Here is a 25,781-nt window from a genome sequence, read left to right as displayed (position 1 = left end):
TGTTCTTTTTCTTTCAGTTTGTTTATATGGTGTATTCCATTGACAGATTTTCGTATGTTGAACCATTCTTGCATCCCTGGGATGAAACCTACTTGGTCATGGTGGATAATTTTTTTTTTTTTTAATGTATTCTTGAATTCAGTTTGCCAATATTTTGTTGAGTATTTCTGTATTAATGTTCATGAGGAAGATTGGTCTGTAATTCTCTTTCTTTGTTGCATCTTTGTGTGGTTTGGGTATCAGGGTAATTGTAGCCTCATAAAAAGAGTTTGGTAATGTTCTTTCTGTTTCTATTGTGTGGAACAATTTGAATAGTCTTGGAATTAGTTCTTCATTGAAAGTCTGGTAGAATTCTGCACTGAAACTATCTTGTCCTGGGCTTGGGAGACTTTTGATGACTGTTACTATTTCTTTAGGGGTTATTGGTCTATTTAAATGATTTATCTGATCTTGGTTTAACTTTGGTATGTGGTATCTACTCAGAAAATTGTCCATTTCTTCCAGATTTTCCAATTTTGTGGAGTACAGGTTTTTGAAGTATGACCTGATGATTCTCTGGATTTCCTCATTGTCTTTTGTTATGTTTCCCTTTTCATTTCTGATTTTGTTAATTTGGGTGCTCTCTCTTTGGCTTTTGGTTAATTTGGCTAGGGGTTTGTCTATCTTGTTGATTTTTTTCAAGAACCAACTCTTTGTTTCATTGATTTTTTTTTTTTTTTGTATTGTTCTCTTGGTTTCTATTTCGTTAATTTCAGCCCTCAATTTGATTATTTCCTGGTGTCTATTTCTCCTGGGTGAGTTTGTTTCTTTTTGTTCTAGAGCTTTCGGTTGTGCTGTTAATTCATTGGTATGAGATTTCTCTATCTTCTTTATGTGTGCATTGAGGGCCATGAATTTTCCTCTTAGCACTGCTTTCATAGTGTACCATAAGTTTGGGTATGTTGTACTTTCATTTTCATTGAATTCTAGGAAATCTTTAATTTCTTTCTTTCTTCCTTAGCCCATTGATGTTTCAGGTGGGCTTTATTCAGTTTCCATGAGATTGTAGGCTTTCTATAATTTTTGTTGTTGTTGAAGTCTAACTTTAAGCCATGGTGGTCTGATAAGATACAGGAGGTTATTACAATGTTTTTGTATCTTGTTGAGATTTGTTTTGTGACCAAGCATGTGGTCAATTTTTGAGAAGGTTCCGTGGGGTGCTGAGAAGAAGGTATATTCTTTTTTGTTAGGATGGATTATTCTGTAGGTATCTATTAAGTCCATTTGAATCATAACATCTGTTAGGTCCTTTATTTCTTTGTTAAGTTTCAGTCTGGTATATCTGTCTTTTGGTGAGAGTGGTGTGTTGAAATCTCCCACTACTAATGTGTGGGGTTTGATGTGCGATTTAAGCTTTAATAATGTTTCTTTTATGAATGTGGGTGCCTTTGTATTTGGGGCATAAATGTTCAGAATCGAGACTTCATCTTGGTGGATTTTTCCTGTGATAAATATGTAATGTCCATCCCAGTCTCTTTCGATTGATTTTAGTTTGAAGTCTGTTTTATTAGATATTAAGATAGCTATACCAGCTTGCTTCTTAGGTCCATTTGCTTGGAAAGCTTTTTTCCAGCCCTTTACTCTGAGGTAGTGTCTGTCTTTCGAAGTTAAGGTGTGTTTCTTGTATGCAGAAGAAGGATGGATCCTGTTTTCTTATCCATTCTGTTAGTCTGTGTCTTTTTATAGGTGAGTTGAGACCATTGATATTGATGGATATTAATGACTAGTGATTGTTAGTTCCTGTTATTTTTTGTGGTCGTGTTGTGTTTTCCTTCTTTGGTGTTTGTTGGTGTGGGATTATCTATTGCCTGAGTTTTCATGGGTGTGTTTAGCTTCTTTAGGTTGGATTTTTCCTTCTAGTGCTTTCTGTAGGGATGGATTTGTTGATAGGTATTGTTTAAATCTGGTTTTATCATGGAATATTTTGTTTACTCTGTCTATGATGATTGAGAATTTTGCTGGGTATAATAGTGTGGGTTGGCATCCATGGTCTCTTAGTGTCTGCATAACATTTGCCCAGGACCTTCTAGCTTTCATAGTCCCAATTGAGAAGTCTGGTATTATTCTGATGGGTTTGCCTTTATATGTTATTTGGTCTTTTTCTTTTGCGGCTCTTAATATTTTTTCTTTGTTCTGTATGTTTAGTGTTTTGATTATTATGTGGCAAGGGGACTTTTTTTTTTTTTTTGATCCAGCCTATTTGGTGTTCTGTAAGCTTCTTGTATCTTCATAGGTATTTCTTTCTTTAGGTTAGGAAAGTTTTCTTCTATGATTTTATTGAATATATTTTCTGTGCCTTTGAGTTAGTATTCTTCTCCTTCTTCTATCCCTATTATTTTTACATTTGGTCTTTTCATGGTGTCCCAAATTTCTTGGACATTTTGTGTTATGACTTTTTTGTCTTTAGTGTTTTCTTTGACTGACAATCTATTTTCTCTATTGTGTCTTCAGTGTCAAGAGAGTTTCTGGGTATTGGGGTTAAAGGCGTCCCTGTTCCAGGTTCTTAATCTCCTTGTTTTCACTAACTCCTCAGCATGTAATAGCTCAGTTTCTGGTCTTTATTACGACCGTGTCTCTGCCACCACTCAGCCTGCCTCTGCTGCCTTATTTATTTATTTTTGGCAGCATTATTTTGTAATTTTGGCAAATTGGTGCTTGGGTTGAAAGGGCTTTTGTTTTATTATATAGACATGGTCCCCTTATATATCCCAGGCTTGCCTCAACTTGACCATCTTCTGGCATCAACCTCTGATGTGCTAGGATTGTGGGTGTGCACCACTGTGCCTGGAAAATTTTTATTTTCTTTCCAAACATTTGTAATCTACTACTGTGCACAGAAAGGTTCCTGGGTTGATGCTAGGTCACCACAACCAAGGATGTAGCACAAATCCTAATTTGTCTTAATAATAAAAACCCAGAGTCAGATATCAGGGTAAATGCTGAATGGTCAGAGAAGCAAAGCAGCCAGCTACTAGTTTTTTTTCTTTTTTTTTTCAAGACAAGGTCTCTCTATAGCTTTGGAGCATGTCCTGGACTAGCTCTGTAGACCAGGCTGGCTTCAAACTCAGAGATCCACCTGCCTCTGCCTCCCTAGTGCTGGGATTACAGGCGTATGCCACCACTGCCTGGCCAAGCTACTAGTTCTTACCTTTACAAAATCCTCAGCCAGAAGGGAGCAAGCTTGCCACATCATTTCCAGCCTCTACCTCCCTAGTGCTGGGATTAAAGGCATTAGATCCTAAGTGCTGGGATCAAAGGTATGTGCCACTACTGCCTAGCTCTTTTAGACTGGATCTATCTTGTGTAGTCCAGGTGGTCTTGAATTCACAGAGATCCCTCTGCCTCTGCCTCCCGAGTGCTGGAATTAAAGGTGTGTGCCACCACTGCCTGACCTCTGGCTAACTAGTGCTAACTCTGATCTTCAGGCAAGCTTTATTTGTTAGAACACAAACAAAACATCACTACACAAATAGGTAAAAATGTACAAGGAACCTTGCACATAGGCAGCCATGCTCACAGGAATTAAAAGCTGTCTAGGATAATGTTTAAATGGAAACATAAATATGCACAGTTCATGTAGGGTGAGCAGCCTTTCAAAGTTGCTTAAACTATTTAGCTACCTGCTAGAAAATGTACAGAAAAAGTTATCAAACAATATAAATCAAGTTTGATGTATGTTGTTTCATTGTATATTGGGCCTGGGTTTGCTGAGCAGTGACGTGGTAAGAAAATTTCACATTTTACTTTCTTTACTTTTAAATTATTTGGAAAAGAAGTCTAAAAGAAAGTAAGAGAAGAGGAGGTAAGGAGGAAGAAGGAATGAAGAAACAAAAAAGAGGTAAAGACAGAGTGGACAGAGAGAGAACAGTCTCCTGAAAACCAACGCTGTGGTTACAGGGATGATGGGGCCATAATGAGCAGATCATAGAATGGCACTATGGCTCCTTGGGAGTTGGCAGTGTGCCCTGCAGATGGACCTGCCTCACTCCAGCCTCAGACAGAACCTGCTGCTGCTCCTGGGCTCCTAAACCATCTCTACTGTGTCTGCTTGTCCCCAGAGCCCTCTGTTTAGTGTGGCTGGCTATTTAGTTCACAGGTAATCATGTGATCAGCCCTAACTGGAGCTGCACATCGGCCTCCAGTGGCCCTTTGTCCCTTCTCTGACACAGAGCAGAGGGAACAGACCCACACAAGAAGAGGAGCCAGTTCAGGGACTGGCACCACAGACTGAAGGAGTGAGGTCTGCTCACACAAGAAGCTCCAGATTGAGGTGGACTAAGGTGTGCTCGCACATGTAGGCCGCCTGATTTCCAGCACTGAAATGAAGCATTGACTCTCTTAGAATCTTGGATGCAAAATGCAGACAGTAATGTATAGCTTGTAGGTCTTGCAAAAACTGTCGTGCATTACATGCACTGATTGATGCACTTCCATCTGTGTATCAGCATGAGTACAGGGCCGGCTTCAGAACCCAGGCTCCAAATTTCTTGTTTTTTTTATCCTTAGTTTCTCAGACTTCAGTTTTAGACCCTGGCTTGGTCACTGCTTTTATGAAATATTAGCAAAATATCTGAGTATTTTCTTATCCTTTTAAAAAAACTGAATAATAAACGTAAGCTGATTTAAGTGTAATTTTAAGTTTTGAAACATGGACTTGCTATGATTCCTAGACTGGCATCTAACTCACAATCTGCCTTTCTCTGACTCCCAAGTTCTGGGATTGCAGTTTGTATCATTATGTCCAGCAACTGCAATAGTTTCTAGAAAACCATTTGAGAAAGTAGTATCGAGGTGGGAATGATGGAACATGCCTGTAATTCTGGACCTTGTGAGGTAGAGGGAGGCAAGAGGATCAGGAACTCAAGCTTTTTATATTTGCTATCCAGAGAACCTAAAGCAAGCCTATGTTGAGATCCTATCTCAAAAGAAAAAAAAAAGTACTGAAACATTTAAAAAGCAAGTTGACTTATTACAATATTATTTAAAGGATCAATAACCTCAGTTCTCTGTAGTCCACCCCAGGTGCTGTGTGCTAGGTGGATTATATTCAGATATAGAGCAATGTATGGAAAAAATGTGGAAAATGGGGCCAGGATCCCTGGCTGCCAGAAACGTTTAATGGAAACCCTTGAGACCTTGTTGAGTCGTGTGATGGAGTTCATCTTCTCATGTCATTAGAAGGGAACAGGGCATTTCATCATCCCCATTGACCAAAGACCTCTCAGTCCACTCCTCACCACACCATGAGAAAGAAACATCAGTGTCAGTTAGAGGAATTTTGTTTAATCTTAAAAGTAGCTTCATTTTTATGGGAAAGGAATGTCCTTCAGGAAGATGTTCAATACTTTATTAAAAATCAAAATTAATAGATTAGTATCTATTACTTTAAAGCTTATGATGATCTTTTTGTTTAGCAGGTGGAATATGGTAAGCTGACTTTCCCATTTCTCTTTACTGTCGCTAGCTGATCTGACCACGGGAACTAGGCTTATCCCCTCCGAAAGGCCCCGGAGTCCCCACTCTGTTTACTGCATGGCAGTCTCTTTATTGCTTGTCTTGCACATTTGGTTCAATGAGATGACAGCAGAGCGCTGTGGTGTGTGCGTACAGCTGAAGCTGCTCCCGAGGCTGAGGCAGAAGATTGCTCTAGGCCAGGAGTTTATCATTCGCCTGGGCAACACAGGGGCATCTCATTATAAAACAAAAATAAAAGCAATCTGAAGATTCAGTTTTAAATAGCCAAGGTGTTGTCACTAATATAGACAAACAATGGTAATTCTCATGAGTAAGGTTTGGAGTGAATTTTTTTACCACAGTATGTTTTGGTTGTCTTTCCCCCTCCTCTAGTTCCTCCCAGATCTCCCCGACTTTGCTGCTCAGCCAACTTTATATTTTCTCTCTGTTTCAACACACACACACGAAAACCAAAACAGTTAAAAAAACTTACAAGAAAAAACCAAACCAAACCAAAACAAACGAAAACCCAAAATGAAACAAATGCCCACAGAAATAATATGGAGTTCCTTTAGTGTTGGCCAACTGTTCCTGAGCCGGGGGCCTGTCCTGGAGTGTGGTTGTTATACCAGTGACACTCCAGTGGAGAAGACTGATTTTCCCGGTTATCAGCAGGTATTGATTGCAGATAGCTCCTTGGTTCAGGATGGGACCCTGTGTCTACTTCCCCTCTCAGTCCTGGGTCCCCATCTGGTTTGGACCTGGGCAGGACTTGCACCTGCTATTGGGGCAAGTTGTTTTTTGTTTTTGACAGTTTTACTGATGTATAAAGTCCAGTAGTTTGATAGGTTTTATCAAATGCTCATTGTGATTTAGAACATCTCTATTTATTGGGATATATTTTAATTATAGGTGTGAATTCCTTCAAAGTAAGAAATCCTCAGAGGAAATTGCCCAGTATATTAAAAGCTACGAGGGATTTGTCCATGTAACGGTAATTCACAACAATAAACTCTTGACAATAGTGTGTGTTCATCACCTGGTAATATCTGAATTCTCAGGGTGAGGATTTTTATTTTCCATGGATCCATTCTCCCACCTCTCCTCTGCAGAGTGGAGACACAACAATCTTGTGGTCTTGCTCAGCTAGAACTACTTGATAAGCTGGACCCATGTGAGGTGGTTTTCAGGCTGGCTTTGGGTGGTTTCCCCTGCCTCCTCATCTTCCCTCTGACTGAGGCCACTGCCCTGGCTGCCTGCTGCCTCCCTCTGGATGCCTGACTCTCTTCTGTCCTAGCTCCTGGTGACAGCAGGGCCCTCAGAGCTGGCTCCTGCCCCTGGCTGTGTAGGCTCTAAAGTAAGTAAGGACTTCCTAGTGACTAGTGGTGGGAAACTTAGCCCAAACAGAAGCCAAGGGAGGATGTCATGGTTGACTGACTCAGAATCAGCATCTGCAGAGAGCACAGACTGGAAGTCTGGGTGCAGTTTTCTCAGAGGGAGAGTTGCTCAATTGGAAAGGTCCTTCTGGGGCGAGCTGCCTTCCCATGGCTCAGTTCCTCATGAGTCAAAATGCATCTGTGTGTGACTGCAGTTCTGTTGCTGAGCTGCGTGTCCCCTAAGAGTGACCTGGAGAAAGTTCCCATTTGGCACAGGTGCTCACTGATGTTTTATACTGCATAAAAATTCCTAACATCAATAGGAATCAATCCAAAACTAAAGGACTGCTTTGTGAACAATTCTGCTGCTCTAAAAATACTTGACTTTAGTGGGGGGAAGGCCTTCACTTGCAGCTCACAGATAGATGTATATTTTATAAATCAGTCAGTAACCTGCATTTCTTTCCCTCAGGGAGAACATTTTGTGAATTCCTGGGTCAGAAGAGAATTACCTATGGTGTCAGGTAAAACCTCGGGCACATTCTAAATGCTTTGGTTCTTTTTCTTTTTCTTTCTTTCTTCTTCTTTTTTCTTGTGCATTCTCATTTTTTTAGCCTTCTCATTTTTCTCCTTTTAAATATTTTAAAATGTGATTTATGCTTTTATGGAATGAAATTCAGGTCAGCATAACTTTATGGTGCTGGGTCAAAACTTCTGGAATCTGATGCCAAGCAATTTATTCTTTACACATTTAAACACTGTAAAACTTAAGAAAAAAGTTCCCTCATGACAAGTATCACAACAAAGCTTTAGGCATGGCTACTCCTTTGCAAAGTATATTTTTGTTGTTTGTTTGTTTTTTGTTTTTCGAGACAGGGTTTCTCTGTGTAGCTTTGCACCTTTCCTGGAACTCACTGCAAAGTACATTTCTTTGTACATTTTCCCACAAGAATGTGTTCTATTGCTGAGAATAGTGCTCAGGTTAAGGGCCTATGGGAGAAGGGCTTTTAATCAGCATAACAGCAAATTCTTTTGTAAAGTACATGGGACCTCTTTCATGAGGATGGGTTGTGTTGACTGAGACGATGCTCAGGATTCTGGGAGATTCAGTAAGGGCTAGCTTTACAGAACAGCAAAAATGGCCAGGTATTAACACATCCATTCCAGCCTTCTGGATGGAAGCAGGTGCCAGTCTCCTCCACTGAAGAAGAAAGCCTGTGTGTGACAGTTCTGGTTTCTCTAGTGCTTGTCTGTGAGCTCATGCCCTCTGCATCACCTCAAATGGGATATGAGATAGTTTACTCTGGAGCCAAATATGAGTGACTGGGCCTGGAGAGATGGCTCAGAGGTTAAGAGCACTGGCTGCTCTTCCAGAGGTCCTGAGTTCAATTCCCAGCAACCACATGGTGGCTCGAAACCATCTGTAATAAGATCTTATGCCCTCCTCTGGCCTGCAGTCATACAGGCTGTATACAAATAAATAAATTAATCTTTTTTAAAAATTACATAGCAAATATGAGTGACTGTAGCTGAGGAAAACAGATTTGTTACCCCAAATTCCATGGTCCAAAGTGGAAGAAGTTTCACAACAGTTTTTATAGTTTCAGAACAAAGAAAGTCGTAAATCAAGGCACTATTCAAACATATGGATAGAAATATTAAAAAGGCAGTTATAGCAAAGCGGGAGAGCCTAGCCATAGGTCTCAGGGCTGTCTAATGGCTCAGCCATTTGGTTGTGAGAAACTGGGTTTTGTAAACATACATTTTAAGAGGTTTTATCTGTTAGACACAGGATGTTAGGTCTGACACAGAGGAAGGCAAGAAATGGCTATTTAGGGAATTAATGATAGCTCAAGACAAGTTGTAATTAGGCTCTGGACCTGCAACGTTCCAACATGTCCACATCATGCAAGTTGTAATCAACCAAACTTGACAGACACAGCTCCTTTCCAGGAATTCTTGTTCACATATCCACCATTAAGCATTGAACTCAGGACATCAGATTTATGGCAAGTACCTCAGCCCATTAAGCCACCTCACTGGCCTGGAGTGTCATAAATTTTTTTATAGATAAGCATGGGTGAATGTGGTAGAGTCATTTATTTAACTGACACTGCCTTTAAAACAACTAAAGGTAGTTCAGGGTCTCTCGTATCCCAGGCTGGCTCAAACTCAAGAAAGACTCAGAACTTCTGATCTTTTGCTTCCACCTCCTGAGGGGTAAGGTTTCAGACATGCTCCACCATACCTGGCTTATCCTTGGGTTCCATCCCCACCACCTCCAGAGAACAGAGGGGAGGTTGGAGAGTTATCTCAGTGACAGAGCACTATTTATAGCAAGGTGCTGGCCTCTGAGTTCAGTCCCTAGAGGCAAGGGTGGGGTGCATATGGGAAAGGACACTGGGCAAGACAATGACAGCCACGATGGTACAGCGAAATTTCCATGGTCCACTGACTATGGTGCTGCACACTGACAATCCCAGTACTTGGGAGGTGGCCACAGGAGCTCAAGGATAGCCCAGACTCTGGTATGAAGTTAGAGGCCAGCATGGACTACATGATATTCTCTATCAAGAACAAAACAAATAGAAAAAAAAGAAATTCTAAGTTTAGTGCTATATATGGTGAACCATACCTAAACCCCCAAATCCAGACAGCCAAGACAGAAAGACCACAAATTTAAGGGCAGCCTAGGCTACTACATAGCAAAATGCTGTCTCAAAAAGTGTAAGCTGAATCAGACAAAAACATCCTTTTGGCAAGATTCATCATTTTCCAGTAACTTGCTATAATGACACACACAAAGGGAATAGAAGAGGTAGCCAATGTTTGTTATCTAGGCCTTTAGAAAGCAGAGCTGTCTCTTTGAACACATAAGTTTCTATCTATCTGAGGGAAAAGACTCATAGATGTTCTGAGAGTCATTTTCTTTTATTTTTCTTCAGCTCTAATTCTTTTTCACAGCTCTGATTTTTTTTCTAAATTCTAACTCCTAGTCATTCTAATTTCTTCTACCATAGTTCTAAATCTTCTCAGCTGTAATAATCCTAGCTTTTCTCTTTACATCTCTATATACAAATTTCTAACAGGAGACTCTTTGAAATAATAAGAAAAATTACAAGGCTACCTTTCAAGGTTATAGCACATTCCTTGCGAGATAAGAAACAAAGTCGTTTAGCATGGCGGCACATAGGTGGGGACATGGTGCTTGGCACTTCCCCAGACAGTGGCTTTCGCAGTTAGCTGGACATAAAACTATTTCTCTCCAGACTTGATTAATTGATTAGGTGTTATTTGGGACCTAAATATTAAACATTTTAGTTAGTTGAAGTTTGAATTTTATATAATAAAACTGAGGTTAGAAGTTACATAGAGTGTTAATTGCTAAAAGTTTAGTAGGGAATATTGCCCATCCCATTATCAGCTGGACCTGGCAGGGGAAGCTAGCAAGCAATTCAAGTCATTTTTGTCTCTGAAGGACTTTGATTAAACAATCTAGACATTTTGTAATTTTATCCTTGAGTATAATCTGTGAAAGTCCAACTAGGGATCTATCCACAGAGACACTGCATCTGGCCAATATGCCCTGCCAGGTTGGTTAATTATAGAGAACAGGCTTCAGTCCACATGGAACAATATCTAGTTATGAAACACATTATAGTATATTTCTACACATAAAAATTATACAGCTTGGGTTGGGGATTTAGCTCAGTGGTAGAGCGCTTGCCTAGCAAGCTCAAGGCCCTGGGTTCAATCCTCAGCTCCACATACCAAAAAAAAAAATTATACAGCTTAATGAGAAGTCATCTTCCTGACCATCCACAAATATATGTGCCCATAAGATTGAGATGCAATCAAGATGTATACACACACACACACACACACACACACACACACGGGGGAGGAGGAGGAAGAGAGAGAAACTTAAGGCCTGAACATGCTTCTTGAAATGAATGATGGAGAATGATCAGAGGAAGGAAGCCAAAGAGAAGCTCAAGGACCAGCCTGCTCCTCCCAGTGTCCACTCATTGTGGCACTAGGGAGCTGGTCCCTATCACTCCATGGTTTAATAAAAGTTAAACAAAATATAGGCCTCTAGACTGTAAAAATATTTTTCTTCGTTAAATTGAATTGATTGCTTCTTTTATTCCTTCATGCTTTTCTAATCACCCTCAATTATTTTGATGTGAGCAAAGTATACCAGATCATTCCACCTGCATACACAGCTAACTTGAACTTTGCAATCAAAGCCTGCTGCTCTCACCTACATCTATTTTTATTTTTCTTTCTCTCCCCAACCCCCAAGCTTACTGCAATGACAGCGTCTTTGCTAATGAAGAACTAAGGCTGGACACCTTTAAGGACTGGCCCCATGAATCCCCTGGGGCTGTTGAAGCTCTGGTCAGAGCAGGCCTTTTCTACACAGGTGAGTCAGTAGTTTGTGTCCACCAGATGTGTTTGTCCATGTCTTGCATTTGTCTCCACTCAGCAATCTCCATTCTCCATCATTCCCCATAGATCCCTTTGCTGGCTCATAAGACCTTCAGTTTCCCACAATTCCCTTGGTGCTCAGCCTCCAAACTTGAAACCCAAGGTCTGGGCTGATGGTGAGCGCAGTAGTCCATTTGGAATAATTATCATGTCTTTTTGTCTACACCTTTCTTTCCCTTGTATCTTACCCCTAACAACATCCCAGGAGTTTCCAGAAACTGGCCCAAGACGATTGTGCTCATATTTCTTTCTCTTATGTGTGTTTGTGAGTGTGGTGTGTGTTCATGTGTGTGCAGGAGGTTAGAGGACAGCAGAAGGAATTGACTAGCCTGCTCTATTCCCTTCTGTCTTATTCTCTTGAGACAGGGTGTCTCACTGAATGAAGAGTCAGGTGGTAGCCAGCCAGACCCATGCTCTTGCTGTTTCTTCACTGGGGTAATGGGTGTGTGGTTGGCCTCATCTAGCTTTTCATGTACATGCCAAGATTTGAACTCAGGTCCTCGTGTTGACACAGCAAGCCCTCTTACCCAGTGAGCCATCTCTCCAGCCCCCTTATATTTCTTTCACCAGAACTTAGATGGCCCTACCTACTTTTGAGAGTTGCTGAGAAATCCAATGTTTTCCCTGCGTGACAATATGCCCAGTTAAGAAGTTTCTAGGGTCTGGCTAGTCATCCAGGTGCTTGCTGTGTGAGAATAAAGACCTGAATTCATATTCCCAGCACCTATGTGAAAAGCCAAGTGTGAGGGGACATGCCTGTGATCCCAGCTCTGGGTTGCAAAGACAGTTGGATCTGCAGAGCTCACTGGCATACTTATCTTGCTGAATCAGTGAACTCCATGTTCAGTGAGAGACCTTACCTCAAAAAACAGGTGGAGAGCAATAGAGGAAGGTAGCTGTGTAGATGTAACCGTCTTGTTAAATAAGAAACACAGAGCCAGTTGCAGAGTTAAAAACCAAGAGGTCAGAGCAATAGCTGAGAGCCTTACCCTTCACTGCTTCTGCTGTCTTTCCTCTCTGCAAGAGACCTACTTCTGTGTGTCCTGTCTTTTTTATAGACTTTCTGTTCTGCTTTCTCATTGGTTGTAAACCCAGCCACATGACCTCCTCGTCACTGCCTGTCTGTACAGACCTCCAGGTCTTCTATGGTTGGTATTGAGATTAAAGGCGTGTGTCTGCCATGCTGGCTGTGTCCTTGAACACACAGAGATCTACCCAGCTCTGCCTCCCAAGTGCTGGGATTAAAGGCGTGCACCACCACCACCCAGCTTCTGCTCTGGCTTGCTCTGACCCCAAGGCAACTTTATTAACATATAAATAAAATCACATTTCAATACAAATAAAATATCACTATATTTCCCCTTTTCTATTTTAATAAAAAGAAAAAAGTTAAAACTAATATACAATAACTATATATACCATATATACAAACAATAAATACCTAAACAATGTCTAGTCCATTTGCATTTGAGAAATTCAGAGAAAATAATTCCATTATCTATCCTATTTTGGTAAGTCCAAAATGTACCTGATTCACTTTCTATCCTAACTTATATTACTAATGGAACTGTCTTATGTCTTTCAAATTTATACACTTACAGCTCTTAGTGAGTTTTTCTGAAATCCTTAACAAAGATAATTATAACTATAACTAACTGATCTTCAACTCCCTCAGAGACCCAAGAAGGAAATAATACTACTTAATAAAAAATAAAAACAGGAAGTGCATGCAAGCAGCTTCCAAAAAAATGTGAGTTGACAGAAACAGCCACCTGCCTGGACAGTCACCTGAGGTTTTTCCGCAGGGTTGGGGCATCATCTTCAGCTTATAGGCTTAGCATATCTGACAGACTCATTTGTGAACTAGGATGTATACAAGGTCAACAGTTTGACCTCACATTTGGTGAGAGCAGTCCATGTACCAGAAACACCTGAATTCCATTAGTGTCATGTCACGATTCATGATTTTAAATTCTGGAAATTATTGATGTTTTTTCAATTCAGCTGTCCATTTTTTCTTGGCTGTGTATATGTGGCTTCATCTCGTTATCCTGGTCTTCTCCACGTCCCTCTATTAAATGCCAGTCTACTATTGAGAGGGGTGAGCTTAGTTATTCTTCAAGAATAACTGTTTCATCTGCTGTTCCATTGCACATCAGAAGCCATTGGCCCACTCCCTGTTCAGCTGCCTTCAAAGAAAAGGGCACGGTACCTTTTCCATATTGCAAAGGCCACTCACTTCAGGGATGGTGCCATATTGTCCTGGCTTCAGAAGATGTCTTTTGTTAAAGCCACAAACACACTTGTTTTGGCAAGAATCGGTAGTCCTTTGTTTCATGTCCTGTCTGTCCTGTTTGTCAGCAGTTGATTTGAGGATACTTGTTGTCCAGTGGCTAACTTTTGCCATAATGAAAGTTAACTCCATATGCAGTTTCTTCAATGCCCATATTTTCTCTGAAGTAGATTGGTACTGCCAGGAGCTGACATGTCTCATAGTCATAGCAAAAAAGAAAAATTCCTAAGTTATTAAAACATTTTAAATGCCATATTCTGTAGATCCCTGAAGGGTTCGAAGATGACATGTCTATCTAAAATATCTCTGTTAGATCTTGAAAACACACCTAGTATGACTACAAGTTCAATTGTAATGTCTAACCACTAACTTTCATTTCTATATATCCTAATGGTAATAATATCATTCAAGGATTAGCAAATTGCATTACATTGTTAAATGAATGGTATAAGTACAATATCTCAAGCAAGATTAGAAATATGTGTATGGCATATTCTAACAATCTCTCTCTCTCTCTCTCTCTCTCTCTCTCTCTCTCTCTATATATATATATATATATATATATATATATATATATAATTTGTATACAATATAAAACAATCCATTCCAATGTAAAGTATTTAAAACTAGTAATTGTCTTTTTTTTTTTAACAAGCACCTTAAATCTAATCTCCTTTGCCTAGTCCTTTTCGTAACCCTTAACAGCTTGTAACCAACCCTCCTAAACAATGAAAACTATCCCAGACCCAAAACCCATAAAAAGATAAAAAAACCACCCACCCTACACCACCCCTTTGGAAATGTGGGCGTTGTATTCTTAAAATTGCTTCCTGCTGGGTATGGGCGAATTTATCTTTTTTCTGAAAAGAAAAATTTTGGGTTAATTGTGAAATTCTAGGAAAGGTAACTATATTCTTTGTTATCCATAATGCCAAAGTTTAGGGCTTATCTCAAGTCCTTATTCAAGTAGTCTTTGAAACTGGATCATCTCAGCTAGCAATCTCAGAATTGCTCTAAGCACTTTGTAGTCCAAAGCTGATCTGTAGATGATGTTTGTCAGCTTAGTGATATTATTTTCCACGTGGAATTGTCATTGTGGGGCCCCATCTTCTTCCTGGAGATTTCAGTTGATGTTAGGCCTGGCCGTGATTTCCTGCAGAAAACTGAAAAGAGACTCGACCACAAAGACATGTATAGGCAGCTAATCAAAGCCTTTTCTCTAGAATTAATTAGTACTCTATATGACCATTATTATCTTAACAAAGTTTAATATATATATATATATACATATATATATATCTTGTAAATTTTGATATAAAATTCATACTTTAAGAAAAGTTTAAAGAATCAGAATAGAATCAAAGAATTGAGATTAGTAATAGAATAGTCCCTTAATTAATTTGGTTTTCTCCTGTCCCATGTCAGAAGATGGCTCTTTCTTCTGGTATGATACAGGGAGTTTGCATTTTCCTTTTAACAACATGCTTGAGTTTAAAGGAGGAGAGAGCCATTCTCCAACTCCAAAATCAGCTTTAAACTTTAATTGAACTGGGACTACAAGAAGACCAATAGTATTAATTAATTTTTTTTTTTTTTAGAGAACAGCAGAAACAAACATTTAGGAAGATTTATGAAATTTTGTAGATGATATACCAATAGGCCATTTTACTCTTTTTCCTGGGACAGATGATTTGTCCTTTTTCTTCAGTTGTCTCATTTGTCCAGTGTTCTTCAGATTCCTTAGCCTTCATTCTCCTAAAAGACAAAAACAAAAACCCTTCCCCAAGACTAATTTTGGGGAGGTTCCCTTTTGGCAAGTTACATCTGATTAAATGAAAAGGCATGTATTAATGGTATCAGTGAGTTTAAACTGGATGGTCATGTTGGTTGATGAACTATCACCTCCTCTAATTAAGAGGTCTCTCTTGTTCAAATCGTACCTTTATCAATTTTGATGTTTCCTGCAGAAACAAAAGCAAAACCTCATCCCCAATGTAACACATACCCTGGTTTCCATTCTGAGGTCAGCACATCCTTGAAGTATATAAGCTGATTTAATTCTGTAGTTTTTTTCTATTATCCAATGTCTCTCTGCAGCTGTTGTTCCTTTCTCATTAGCACTGAGAAAATTCAAAGTTAATAGAGTATTGTACAGTCTATTTCTGGGGGTTTTTGTTACCCCTTTCTGTTTATTTATCATGACCTTTAGAGTTCTGTTGGATCTTTCTATAACTGCTTGGCCGGTAGGATTATGTGGTATATCTGTAATATGCTTTATATTATAATAAGCAAAAAACTGTTTTATTTTAATAGAGACATATGCTGGAGCATTGTCAGTTTTAATTTGTGCAGGTATACCCATGATGGCCATAACTTCTAGCAAATGAGTGATTACAGAATCAGCTTTTTCAGAACTCAAAGCAGTCACCCATTGAAATCCTGAATAAGTATCAATAGTATGGTGTACATATTTCAATTTTCCAAATTCCGCAAAGTGAAACACATCCATCTGCCAGATTTCATTCCTCTGAGTACCCTTTGGGTTACATCCTGCTGGTAATGGCATTTGATTGTAAAAGGAACAAGTAGGGCATTTCTTTATAATTTCCTTGGCTTGTTGCCAGGTTATGGAAAAATCCCTTTTTAAACCTTTATTATTGACATGGTATTTTTTTAATGAAATTCTGAGGCCTCCAGCACATTTCCTATCAATAATTTATCAATCTCATCATTACCTTGAGCTAGAGGGCCTGGCAGACCAGTATGGGATAGGATGTGAGTTATATATAAAGGATGACTCCTTTCCCTGATTGTATCTTGTAATTGAATAGTGAAGTTAATTCTGAAGCATCAGGGATAAATTCTGCAGTCTCAATATGTAATACCACTCTTTCAGCATACTGAGAGTCAGTAACTTTGTTGAGAGGTTCTGAAAAATCCATTAATACCAACAGAATAACATACAATTCCAATTTTTGAACTGAATTATAAGGACTTTGAAACACTTTACTTAAATTTTCTGATTTGTAACCTGCCTTTCCTTGTTTCTTGGCATCTGTATAAAATGTCCAAACTCCAGATATGGGTTTTTCACGTACAATTCGAGGTAAGATCCAATCAGCTATCTTTATAAGATCAATTCTATTTCTTTTGGGATATTTGCTGTTAATTTCTCCCAAAAAATTACTGCAAGCTCTTTGCCAAGGTTCACTTTCTGTCCATAATTTTTCAATGTCCTCTTTAGTTAAAGGTACAACAATTTCTGCTGGGTCTATCCCTGCTAATTGACCAAGTCTCAATTTTCCTTTCAAAATTAAGTCAGAGATTTTTCCACATAAGTTTTTAATTTTTTATTTGGTAAAAATATCCATTCCAATATAATATCTTCTCTCTGCATTAATATTCCTATAGGAGAATGCCTAGAAGGCAAAATAACCAAAATGCAATCCAGCTTTGGATCAATACGATCCACATGTCCTTCATGTACTTTCTTTTCTACCAAGGCCAACTCTTTCTCAGCCTCAGGTGATAATTCTCTTGGACTATTTAAGTCCTTGTCACCTTCTAAGGCTTTGAACAAATTATTCAGTTCATCATTTTTTACCCCAACAATAGTTCGTAGATGAGAAATGTCCCCAAATAATCTTTGAAAGTCATTAAGAGTCTGTAGTCGATCTCTCCTAATTTGCACCTTTTGAGGTCTAATTTTTTGTAGCTCTATTTTATATCCTAAATAATTAATAGAATCTCCTCTTTGTATCTTTTCAGGAGCAATTTGTAATCCTCAGCAAGGCCATATTATCTTTACTTCTTCAAACATTTTTTCTAAAGTATCTGCATTTGAGTCAGCTAGTAAAATATCATCCATATAATGATAAATTATAGATTTAGGAAATTTTTTACGTATCACTTCCAAGGGCTGTTGCACAAAATATTGGCACAGGGTTGGACTATTCAACATTCCCTGTGGGAGGACTCTCCATTGAAATCTTCTAACCGGTTGAGAATTATTGTAAGTAGGCACCGTGAAAGCAAATCTTTCTCTGTCTTTTAAATCGATAACTATGAGAGGCCATCCTTTAGGTCACAGAGTAGGCAAAGGAATTCCAGATTGTAGAGAGCCCATTGGCTGAATTACTTTGTTAATTGCTCTACGGTCTGTTACCATTCTCCATTTACCAGATTCTTTTTAATAACAAATACAGGAGAATTCCAAGGGCTGGTAGATTCTTCAATATGTTGAGCATTTATCTGTTCTTCTACCAGCTCTTCTAAAGCCTGGAGTTTCTCTGTTGTTAAAGGCCATTGCTGAACCCATACAGGCTTGTCTGTTAACCATTTTAAAGGTAGAGCTGTTGGTGTCTTTGGAAGATCATCAGTTTTTGTGCCCTGTTCTTGTATAATATGGATGGCTGGTGACCACTCATTAGAATAATACCTTCTAATAGTTCTCTCAGAAACATGTGCTAGTTTATGATTTATTTCTGAGGTTGGAGGGATGTTAATCTGAGTATTCCATTGTTGTAACAGGTCTTGACCCCACAGGTTCATAGCTATGTAAGCCAAATATGGTTTTAATCTGCCTCTCTGTCTTTCTGGGCCTATACATTCGAGCCATCTTGCACTCTGTTTCACTTGAGATAATGTTCCAATTCCTAACAGTTGAACATTTACCTCCTGAAGGGGCCAAGATGGATGCCAAAATTCTGGTGCAATTATGGTCACATCAGCACCTGTGTCTACCAGACCAGACAACAAAACACCATTTATTTTTATTGTTAATTTTGGTCTTTGTTCATTTATAGAAGTTTGCCAAAAAATTTTCTTTATGGTTTCTCCTGAATTTTCTGTTCTCTCTATCTCAGTTGTTCCATTACTCTGAGTAGCCTGGTTTATTCCAATAGGCATTTGGTTATTTAACTGCTCTGAGTAGGGGTCTCCTCTACAATTGCAGGAAAGGTCTGAACTGGATTCACTGTAGGGGCCTGCCTGAGGCTCCTCTGGGAGTTTCCCGAAGGCTGAGTCAAAGTATTACCTTGTCTGTCCCTTGTTGGTCTACATTCATTGGTCCAGTGTCTTCCCTTACCACACCTTCTACATACTTCAGAAGGAAGGGGCATTCTGTTGCCATTGTTCCTTGAAGAAACATTGTTTCTAGAAGTGCCCTGTGTACAGTTCCTTTTCAAATGTCCTTGTTTTCCACATCCAAAACATCTGACGTTCCTCAAACCTCTTGAAATTGCTTCTCCTACCCACATATTATGATCATGAGCCTCAACATTAACTGTGTCTCTAATCCAATCTTCCAAGGGTGCAGATCTTGCCTTTAACAGCCTGATTATTCTCTTGCATGCTGCATTTGCGTTCTCAAAAGCCAAAGATTCAATTATTATCTGGCTAGTTTCTGAATTTGGGACCATTCTCTTTACTGCTGAAGTCATTCTTTGTAAGAAATCTGTGAAAGATTCTTTTGGGCCCTCTACAACCGTTGTAAATGACTCAGTTTTCTTTCCTGGTTCCTCAACTCTGTCCCATGCATTCAAGGCTGCCATTCGACATAGAATTAGATTTTGGATATCATATAAAAATTGTGTTTGTACTGCAGCATATTGGCCTTCCCCAACAAGCTGATCCTGGAAGACTTGTATACCTTTATCCCTACATTGTTTTGCTATGTTTTTAGCTTCCTCTTTGAACCACATTTGCCACTGGAGCTGTTGTCCGGGTTCCAGAACAACCTGTGCCAGCTCCCACCAGTCCTGTGGTATTATCCTATTATAACTTGACCAGTTGTTTAACATTTGCTTTACATATGGGGAATGCATGCCATAAGGTACTATTGCTTCCTTAAACCTTCGTAAGTCTAACATTTCAACTGGAGTCCAAATATTTTGTGTATTCACTTAACCAGGTTGCTGTTGTATGGTTACCGGATAAACAAGCTTTCTTTCTGTAACCTTATAATCCAATCCTGAAACAACTTCACTGTTAATTTCTTCTGTCTGAATCTGAATTTTTCTATAATTCATTTTAACAGGTTTAACAAGTTTTTCTAAAATTTTTATCCTGGCACTTAAATTGACTATCTTTTTAAATAGTAAAATAAGGATAAGAAGAATAATAATGTACATAATCGATCAACATTAATCTTCTCATATAGTTGTTCCATTGTCAGACTGCCTAAAATTTCAAACAAAGCCCAATTTTCTTCCAATGTACACATAAAACCCATTTTCCTATTATTATGATGACGATGATGATGATGATGTGTTTTAATTTTATACATCAGCCATGGGTTCCCCACCTTCCCCCCAGCCCCTCCCCTCCATTCCCATGTCCTCCAGGACCAAGACACCCCTGGGGATTCATTTAAACCTGGTAGATTCAGTACAGGCAGGAACTGTCCCCTCCTTCCAGGCTGAGCAAAGTGTCCCTGCGTAAGCCCAAGGTTCCAAACAGCCAGCTCATGCACTAAGGACAGGTCCTGGTCCCACAGCCCGAGTGCCTCCCAAACAGTTCAAGCTATTCAATTGTCTCACTTATCCAGAGGGCCTGATCTAACTGGGGGCTCCACAGCCGTTGGTTCATAATTCATGTGCTTCCATTCGAATGGCTATTTGTCCCTGTGCTTTTTGCAATCTTGGATTCAACAATTCACACTCTTACAGTCCCTCCTCTTTCTCAATAGTTGGACAACTGGGGCTCCACCTGGGGCCTGGCTGAGGATCTCTGCATCCACTTCCATCAGTTATTGGATGAGAGTTCCAAGATGACTGTTAGGGTGTTTAGTCATCTGATCACCAGACTAGGTCAGATCAGGCTTTCTCTCGACCATTGCCAGCAGTCTACAGAGGATGTATCATTGTGGATTTTTTAAAATGTGGAAAAAAATCTCTTTTAAATAGTTTCCTTTAAAATATCTGATATAATTGACTTACCAATTCTGTGTAGAACAGTAGAAATCCGAGGGAATTTCAACACAGCTACCTAGCTTCCAATGTTGGAATCCAGAGAGAGAGAGAGAGAACAAGAAAGTAAGAAAGCATAGCCATGTTCTGGCTAAAAACTTGAATCCAACAGCTTCAATGTTCCCGCTTGAGCAGAGCTGAGCCTGGGCTCTGGCTTCCTTAAGCTCCGACTGACCAAGTGCGCTGGCATTTGAGCCAAAAGCAGCCTATCTGCAGTTGTGTGTCGCTACTGCAATTAGCGGTAGCTCCCGCAGGCCTGAGTTGTTCCGTAGCACCGGCTTTTTAAGCAAGTAACTCCAGCTGCGGCGGTAATTGCTTGTAGCTAAGATAGGTTGGGCCTGAGTCCTAAGCTGAGCTAGGCCCAATTTAGGCCTGACCTTGGCCCGAGCTAGGGAGCCGGGGCCTCCCAGGCAGGAAGCCGGACCCACTGCCAAGCCAAGCAGTTTTTTAATGAATTCTTGCCACGTTAGGCGCCAAATGTAGATGTAACCATCTTGTTAAATAAGAAACACAGAACAATTGCAGAGTTAAAAGTCACAAGGTCAGAGCAAGAGCTGAGAGCCTTACCCTTCACTGCTTCTGCTGTCTTTCCTCTCCGCAAAAGACCTACTTCTGTGTGTCCTGTCTTTTTTATAGACTTTCTGTTCTGCTTTCTCATTGGTTGTAAACCCAGCCACATGACCTCCTCGTCACTGCCTGTCTGTACAGACCTCCAGGTCTTCTATGGTTGGTATTAAGATTAAAGGCGTGTGTCTGCCATGCTGGCTGTGTCCTTGAACACACAGAGATCTACCTAGCTCTGCCTCCCAAGTGCTGGGATTAAAGGCGTGCCCCACTACTGCTCAGCTTCTGCTCAGGCTTGCTTTGACCCCAGGGCAACTTTATTAACATACAAATAAAATCACATTTCAATACAAATAAAATATCACTATATAGCTGTATGCATGTGCAGTGTGCAGTACATGTACATATGAACACACACAAACACACACACAGACACACACACACACACACACACACACTAGCATGCACATGCACACACACAGTTTGGAGTTCCTATTGCTAAGGAAAATGGGAGAAAGTAGGATATAGATAACTGTTTTTACCATACAGTGCTCTCAGGAGAAATATGTGCAAACTTATTTCCTTAGTTTCAAACCACGAGGAATCTTTCACAAGTTCCTCATTTCTTGAGTTGCTGCCCAGCAGAAGCTCCACTCAGTAATCCACAAAGCTGGTTCCCCTCAGCTGGGTCACTGCCTAAAATACAAGGAGAGAATCAGGAAATATATCGTGCGCTCCCTAGCCATCTAGCTAGTGTTCCTCTGACCAAATGCAGAGTTGGGATGGAGTTTTCTGTAGATCTGTCACTGTGGTTACATAATGCTGCAAGTTTGTTAGGGCAGGTCAGAATGTGGATTGTGCAGACACCTTATCTAACAGATGTAGTCCACTAGCATGAGTGGCCTTTTTACCTCAGTCTTAACCCTCTGTCTCTTCTTTATTGTGTCTCCTCTTGCTGCCTTCCCTAGGTCTCATGGGCCATGTTCTCCTACTGCAATAATGTGGGAAGAGACGAGTCATTCTTCATGATCTCACTTACAGTGACCCCTAAATTTGCTCTTGTGTTTCTCCACCTCCAATCTTCACACATATTCTTTCTCGTTTATTCCTTAAGCAGATGCCTATTGATGGCCTACGTCTGTGAGAGTCTGCTGTGTCGTTATTGTCCAATCAGACAGCAATCTCTGCTCCCACAGAGTTCCTATTCTTTGAAATCTCTCAGAATGGCAGGTCTGAGATGGTCAGAATACATAGTGCACAGGAACATTCAGTGACTATTGCTGACCGCCCCACTGAAGGACCAAGAGTCCCCTGTGGGCTGTTGCCCCTGATGACCTGTGCACGACTCTGCCACACAATCTAACTGGGGATGCAAATAGGGTTTTATTATTGTTATTATCTGCTTGTGAGTTGACAGGTGTATGTCAGAGTACACTGACCACATTTCCTTCCTTCTAGGCATAAAGGACTCTGTCCGGTGTTTTTCCTGTGGAGGAAGTATGGAAAAGTGGGAGGAAGGGGACGAGCCATTAGAGGAGCACACCAGGTTTTATCCCAAGTGAGCACGGTGAACTCCCTTACCCCTGAATGTACTTCAGCAGTTAGTCCTCACTGCTCCCCAACCTGCTTTCTCTGTGGAGAGTCTCTGCCCTCTCCTCTGGTTCCCACTGTGAAGGACACAAACTTTTATCCTCATCTCTTTCCTCCATGACATCCGCCCTGTCTAGCTTTCCTCTCACAGTTAGACTTGGTTTTGACTGGGTCAACAGATATAATTTTAAAGACAGCATCTTGCTACATAGCACATACCATGCCAAACTTTCTAGGTAGCCCAGATTGGATTTGAACTCATGAATTCCTTCATCAGCTTCCAAAGTGATTCACGTCCAAGGTGTGCCTGGCAGTACCATACTGATTCCTTTGATTAGAAACTTCTTTCCCCTCCTGCTTCTTCTAGAAGCTTTTAGAATTTCCTATTTCCAATATCCAAGATTCTTTTCTGTGGTTTTCTTTTCCCAGTGCTGGGGATGAAACCAGTGAGTACTCTGATGGTACACTTTAATCTCTTGACTGCCTCTGGACTCCTCCAGTTGCTTAGGGAAACCTTTGGAATTATCCTTAGCTTTTCTCTTTCATAGTCCATATCTAAGCTAATCCTGGTGATTCCACTTGAAAATACATCTGATCTAGCCGGGCAGTGGTGTGCCACACCTTTAATTCCAGCTCTTGGGAGGCAGAGGCAGGTGTCTCTTTGTGAGTTAGAGGCCAGCCTGGGCTACATGGAGAGGTTACATAGTGAGACCCTGTCTCAAAAACAAACAAGCAAGCAAACAACACCCAGAAGTTTCTACCTGGTTAGCCCCCTTCCTTTTTGTAACCAGTGGCGTATTTTTACCATGCTATCAGAAGCTCCCCTGGAAGTCAGATCCTGTTCTCCCTCTGCCTTACCATTCTCCACTGGACTCTCAGCTTAAAGCATGCCAGGCAAGAACTTCACCAACTGAGCTACAACCTCAACCAAAGGACAGTTTATGTCATTGATATATTTGCCGAAATTATAGAGTTATCACTAATGGTCAAATTGTAGAAGAATTAAAACAAAAATCAAGAATAATACAGAGTATCCATTAATATTAATCAGCATTGTGGTCAGCAATATATGCAATCAGGCAAGAAAATGGAATAATGTAGAAGACAGAACTCGGTATTTAAATATGTATCTAGAAGTGTGAAGAGATTACAATTAAACAGACCACAAAGATTCTTGTACATTGTCAGTGAACATTTAAAACACAGAGTATTTTTTTAAAGTTCACTTGAAAGGGCCACAAAAGTCTATAAGGTGTTAAAATAAAAGTGACATTGGATGCAGATATAGCAATATTGTTAGTGAAAAGTGAGTTCCACTGGGGAGACTTTACAGAGGAAAGAGTCAGCAGTGTGACGAGCCTGTCTGACTTCTGGACTTCCTGTGCAAGGAAGCACACTGAGGAAGAATGGAATTTTATTACTTACAGGAAAATGGAGTTGGTATTCATCATGTTAAGCCAAGTACACTGGACAGATAGTGCATGCTTTTTCTCGCTTGGGATCTAGAGTTAGGTAAGTGCACAAGCATGAAGCAGAAGATGACTACAGAGGGAGAGGGAGGGAGAGGAAGGAGAGGGAGGGTCAGAGGAAGATGGAATGCCCTCCATCACTCTGCACCTTATCTCTTGAGTCTACACTGCCCTGGAGCTAGGCTAGTGTGCATCAGTGCTGTGTGGGGAGTGGAGGAAGCCTTGAGTGAAAGGATGATATTGACATCCACATGGCCATATCAAGCACCTCATTGCCTCAGGTCCATGAGAGTGCCAAAGCCTTCCCCTGGTGTGTGGATGTTGACAGTGTGCAGTGTGTGCAGAATGCATCCTCCATGCTTCCTCCTACCTGATGTTTACAGCCCGAGGCTGCTTCTCTTCAGAGACATCCCACAGAGACTAGCTAACCACTCCTCCTCTTCCCCATGTTGTCCATTAGAAAGGGGCTGAGTTTCTGAGTTGAGTAGATGCCCTCCAGAGTGAGCACACCCACCAGACCCCAGCTTTTCTGTTTCTGCGTCATTTCTCCAGTGTCCTTAATTTCTTTACTCCTAGGTCACTGCAGGTAGGTTTCCAGGACCAAGCCATCTGGCAGTGCAGGCTCCTGTTTATGAGTCTCTGAGTTCATTCTATCTGTTTGCACAGACAGGCACTAACTACATGTATTCAACACACCATGCTCTCTGCATAATCTCACCATCACTTTACAAACCACATGCACTGAGTGTTGACAGTCAACGTGTGAATCTCTTTTTTTTTCTCAAGACAGGGTTTCTCTGTGTCATCCTATCTGTCCTGGAACTCACTCTGTAGACCATGCTGGCCTCGAACGCACAGAGATCTGCCTGCCTCTGCCTCCCAAGTGCTGAAATTAAAATTGTGAGCCACATTAGCTTTCTACTTCATTATTGTTTCTGTGTGTGTTAAAACCTAATACAAATGCTTATTTGCATGGAACTATTTTATGACTTTGATCTTCTCTGTTTAGCTGTCTCTTTCTCCAAAACCTGAAGTCCTCTGCAGAAGTGATTCCTGACCTTCAGAGCCACTGCATACCTCCAGAGGCCACGGTAATGGACACCGCCCCCTCTCTGACTTTCAGTGCATGGTCCTGTGGCGGAACACTGTTTTGAACAGCAACTGCCCATTGTCAATACAGAATTAAAAGAATTACACAATTATTTACTAACAACTAGCATCTGATGGCTATAGACAGGGCTTCACAGTGAACAGAAGGCAATACCTAGCTCTCCGAATGTGCGATCCCATCTCCTACCAGGATTCTTCAGACTCTTTTAAGTTTAGACCTGACTGACATCTGAGCTTAATGGATCCCATCTGTGATCTTTAGACAGTAGGCTTGACTTCCTACTTGGTATTGAGAGATCTTTGAGGTATATTTCCTTTTGTTTGTTTAGTTTTTTGCTTGAGACAGCTTCTCAGTATGAGGTGTAGGTTGACCTTGAACTTACTTCGTACCCCAGACTGGCCTAGAATTTGTGATCCTTCTGTGTTA

The 25,781-nt window shown here is 40.5% G+C and overlaps 1 protein-coding gene across 1 annotated transcript in view; it reads left to right on the top strand.

The window, feature by feature from the left end:
• Positions 1-25,781, top strand: part of LOC118596302 (baculoviral IAP repeat-containing protein 1a-like) — a 58,823-nt gene that overhangs the window by 13,045 nt on the left and 19,997 nt on the right. Inside the window, 5 exon segments of the mRNA XM_036207113.1 lie at positions 6,406-6,487; positions 7,342-7,393; positions 11,176-11,295; positions 22,644-22,743; positions 25,254-25,335. Of these exon segments, the coding sequence (XP_036063006.1) occupies positions 6,406-6,487; positions 7,342-7,393; positions 11,176-11,295; positions 22,644-22,743; positions 25,254-25,335 (436 nt within the window).

The sequence above is a fragment of the Onychomys torridus genome, chromosome 15, assembly GCF_903995425.1.
Source record: "Onychomys torridus chromosome 15, mOncTor1.1, whole genome shotgun sequence".
In the NCBI taxonomy this organism is placed as follows: Eukaryota; Metazoa; Chordata; class Mammalia; order Rodentia; family Cricetidae; genus Onychomys; species Onychomys torridus.
The sequence above is the reverse complement of the archived record's forward strand: the minus strand, read 5'-3'. Positions and strand labels throughout refer to the sequence as shown.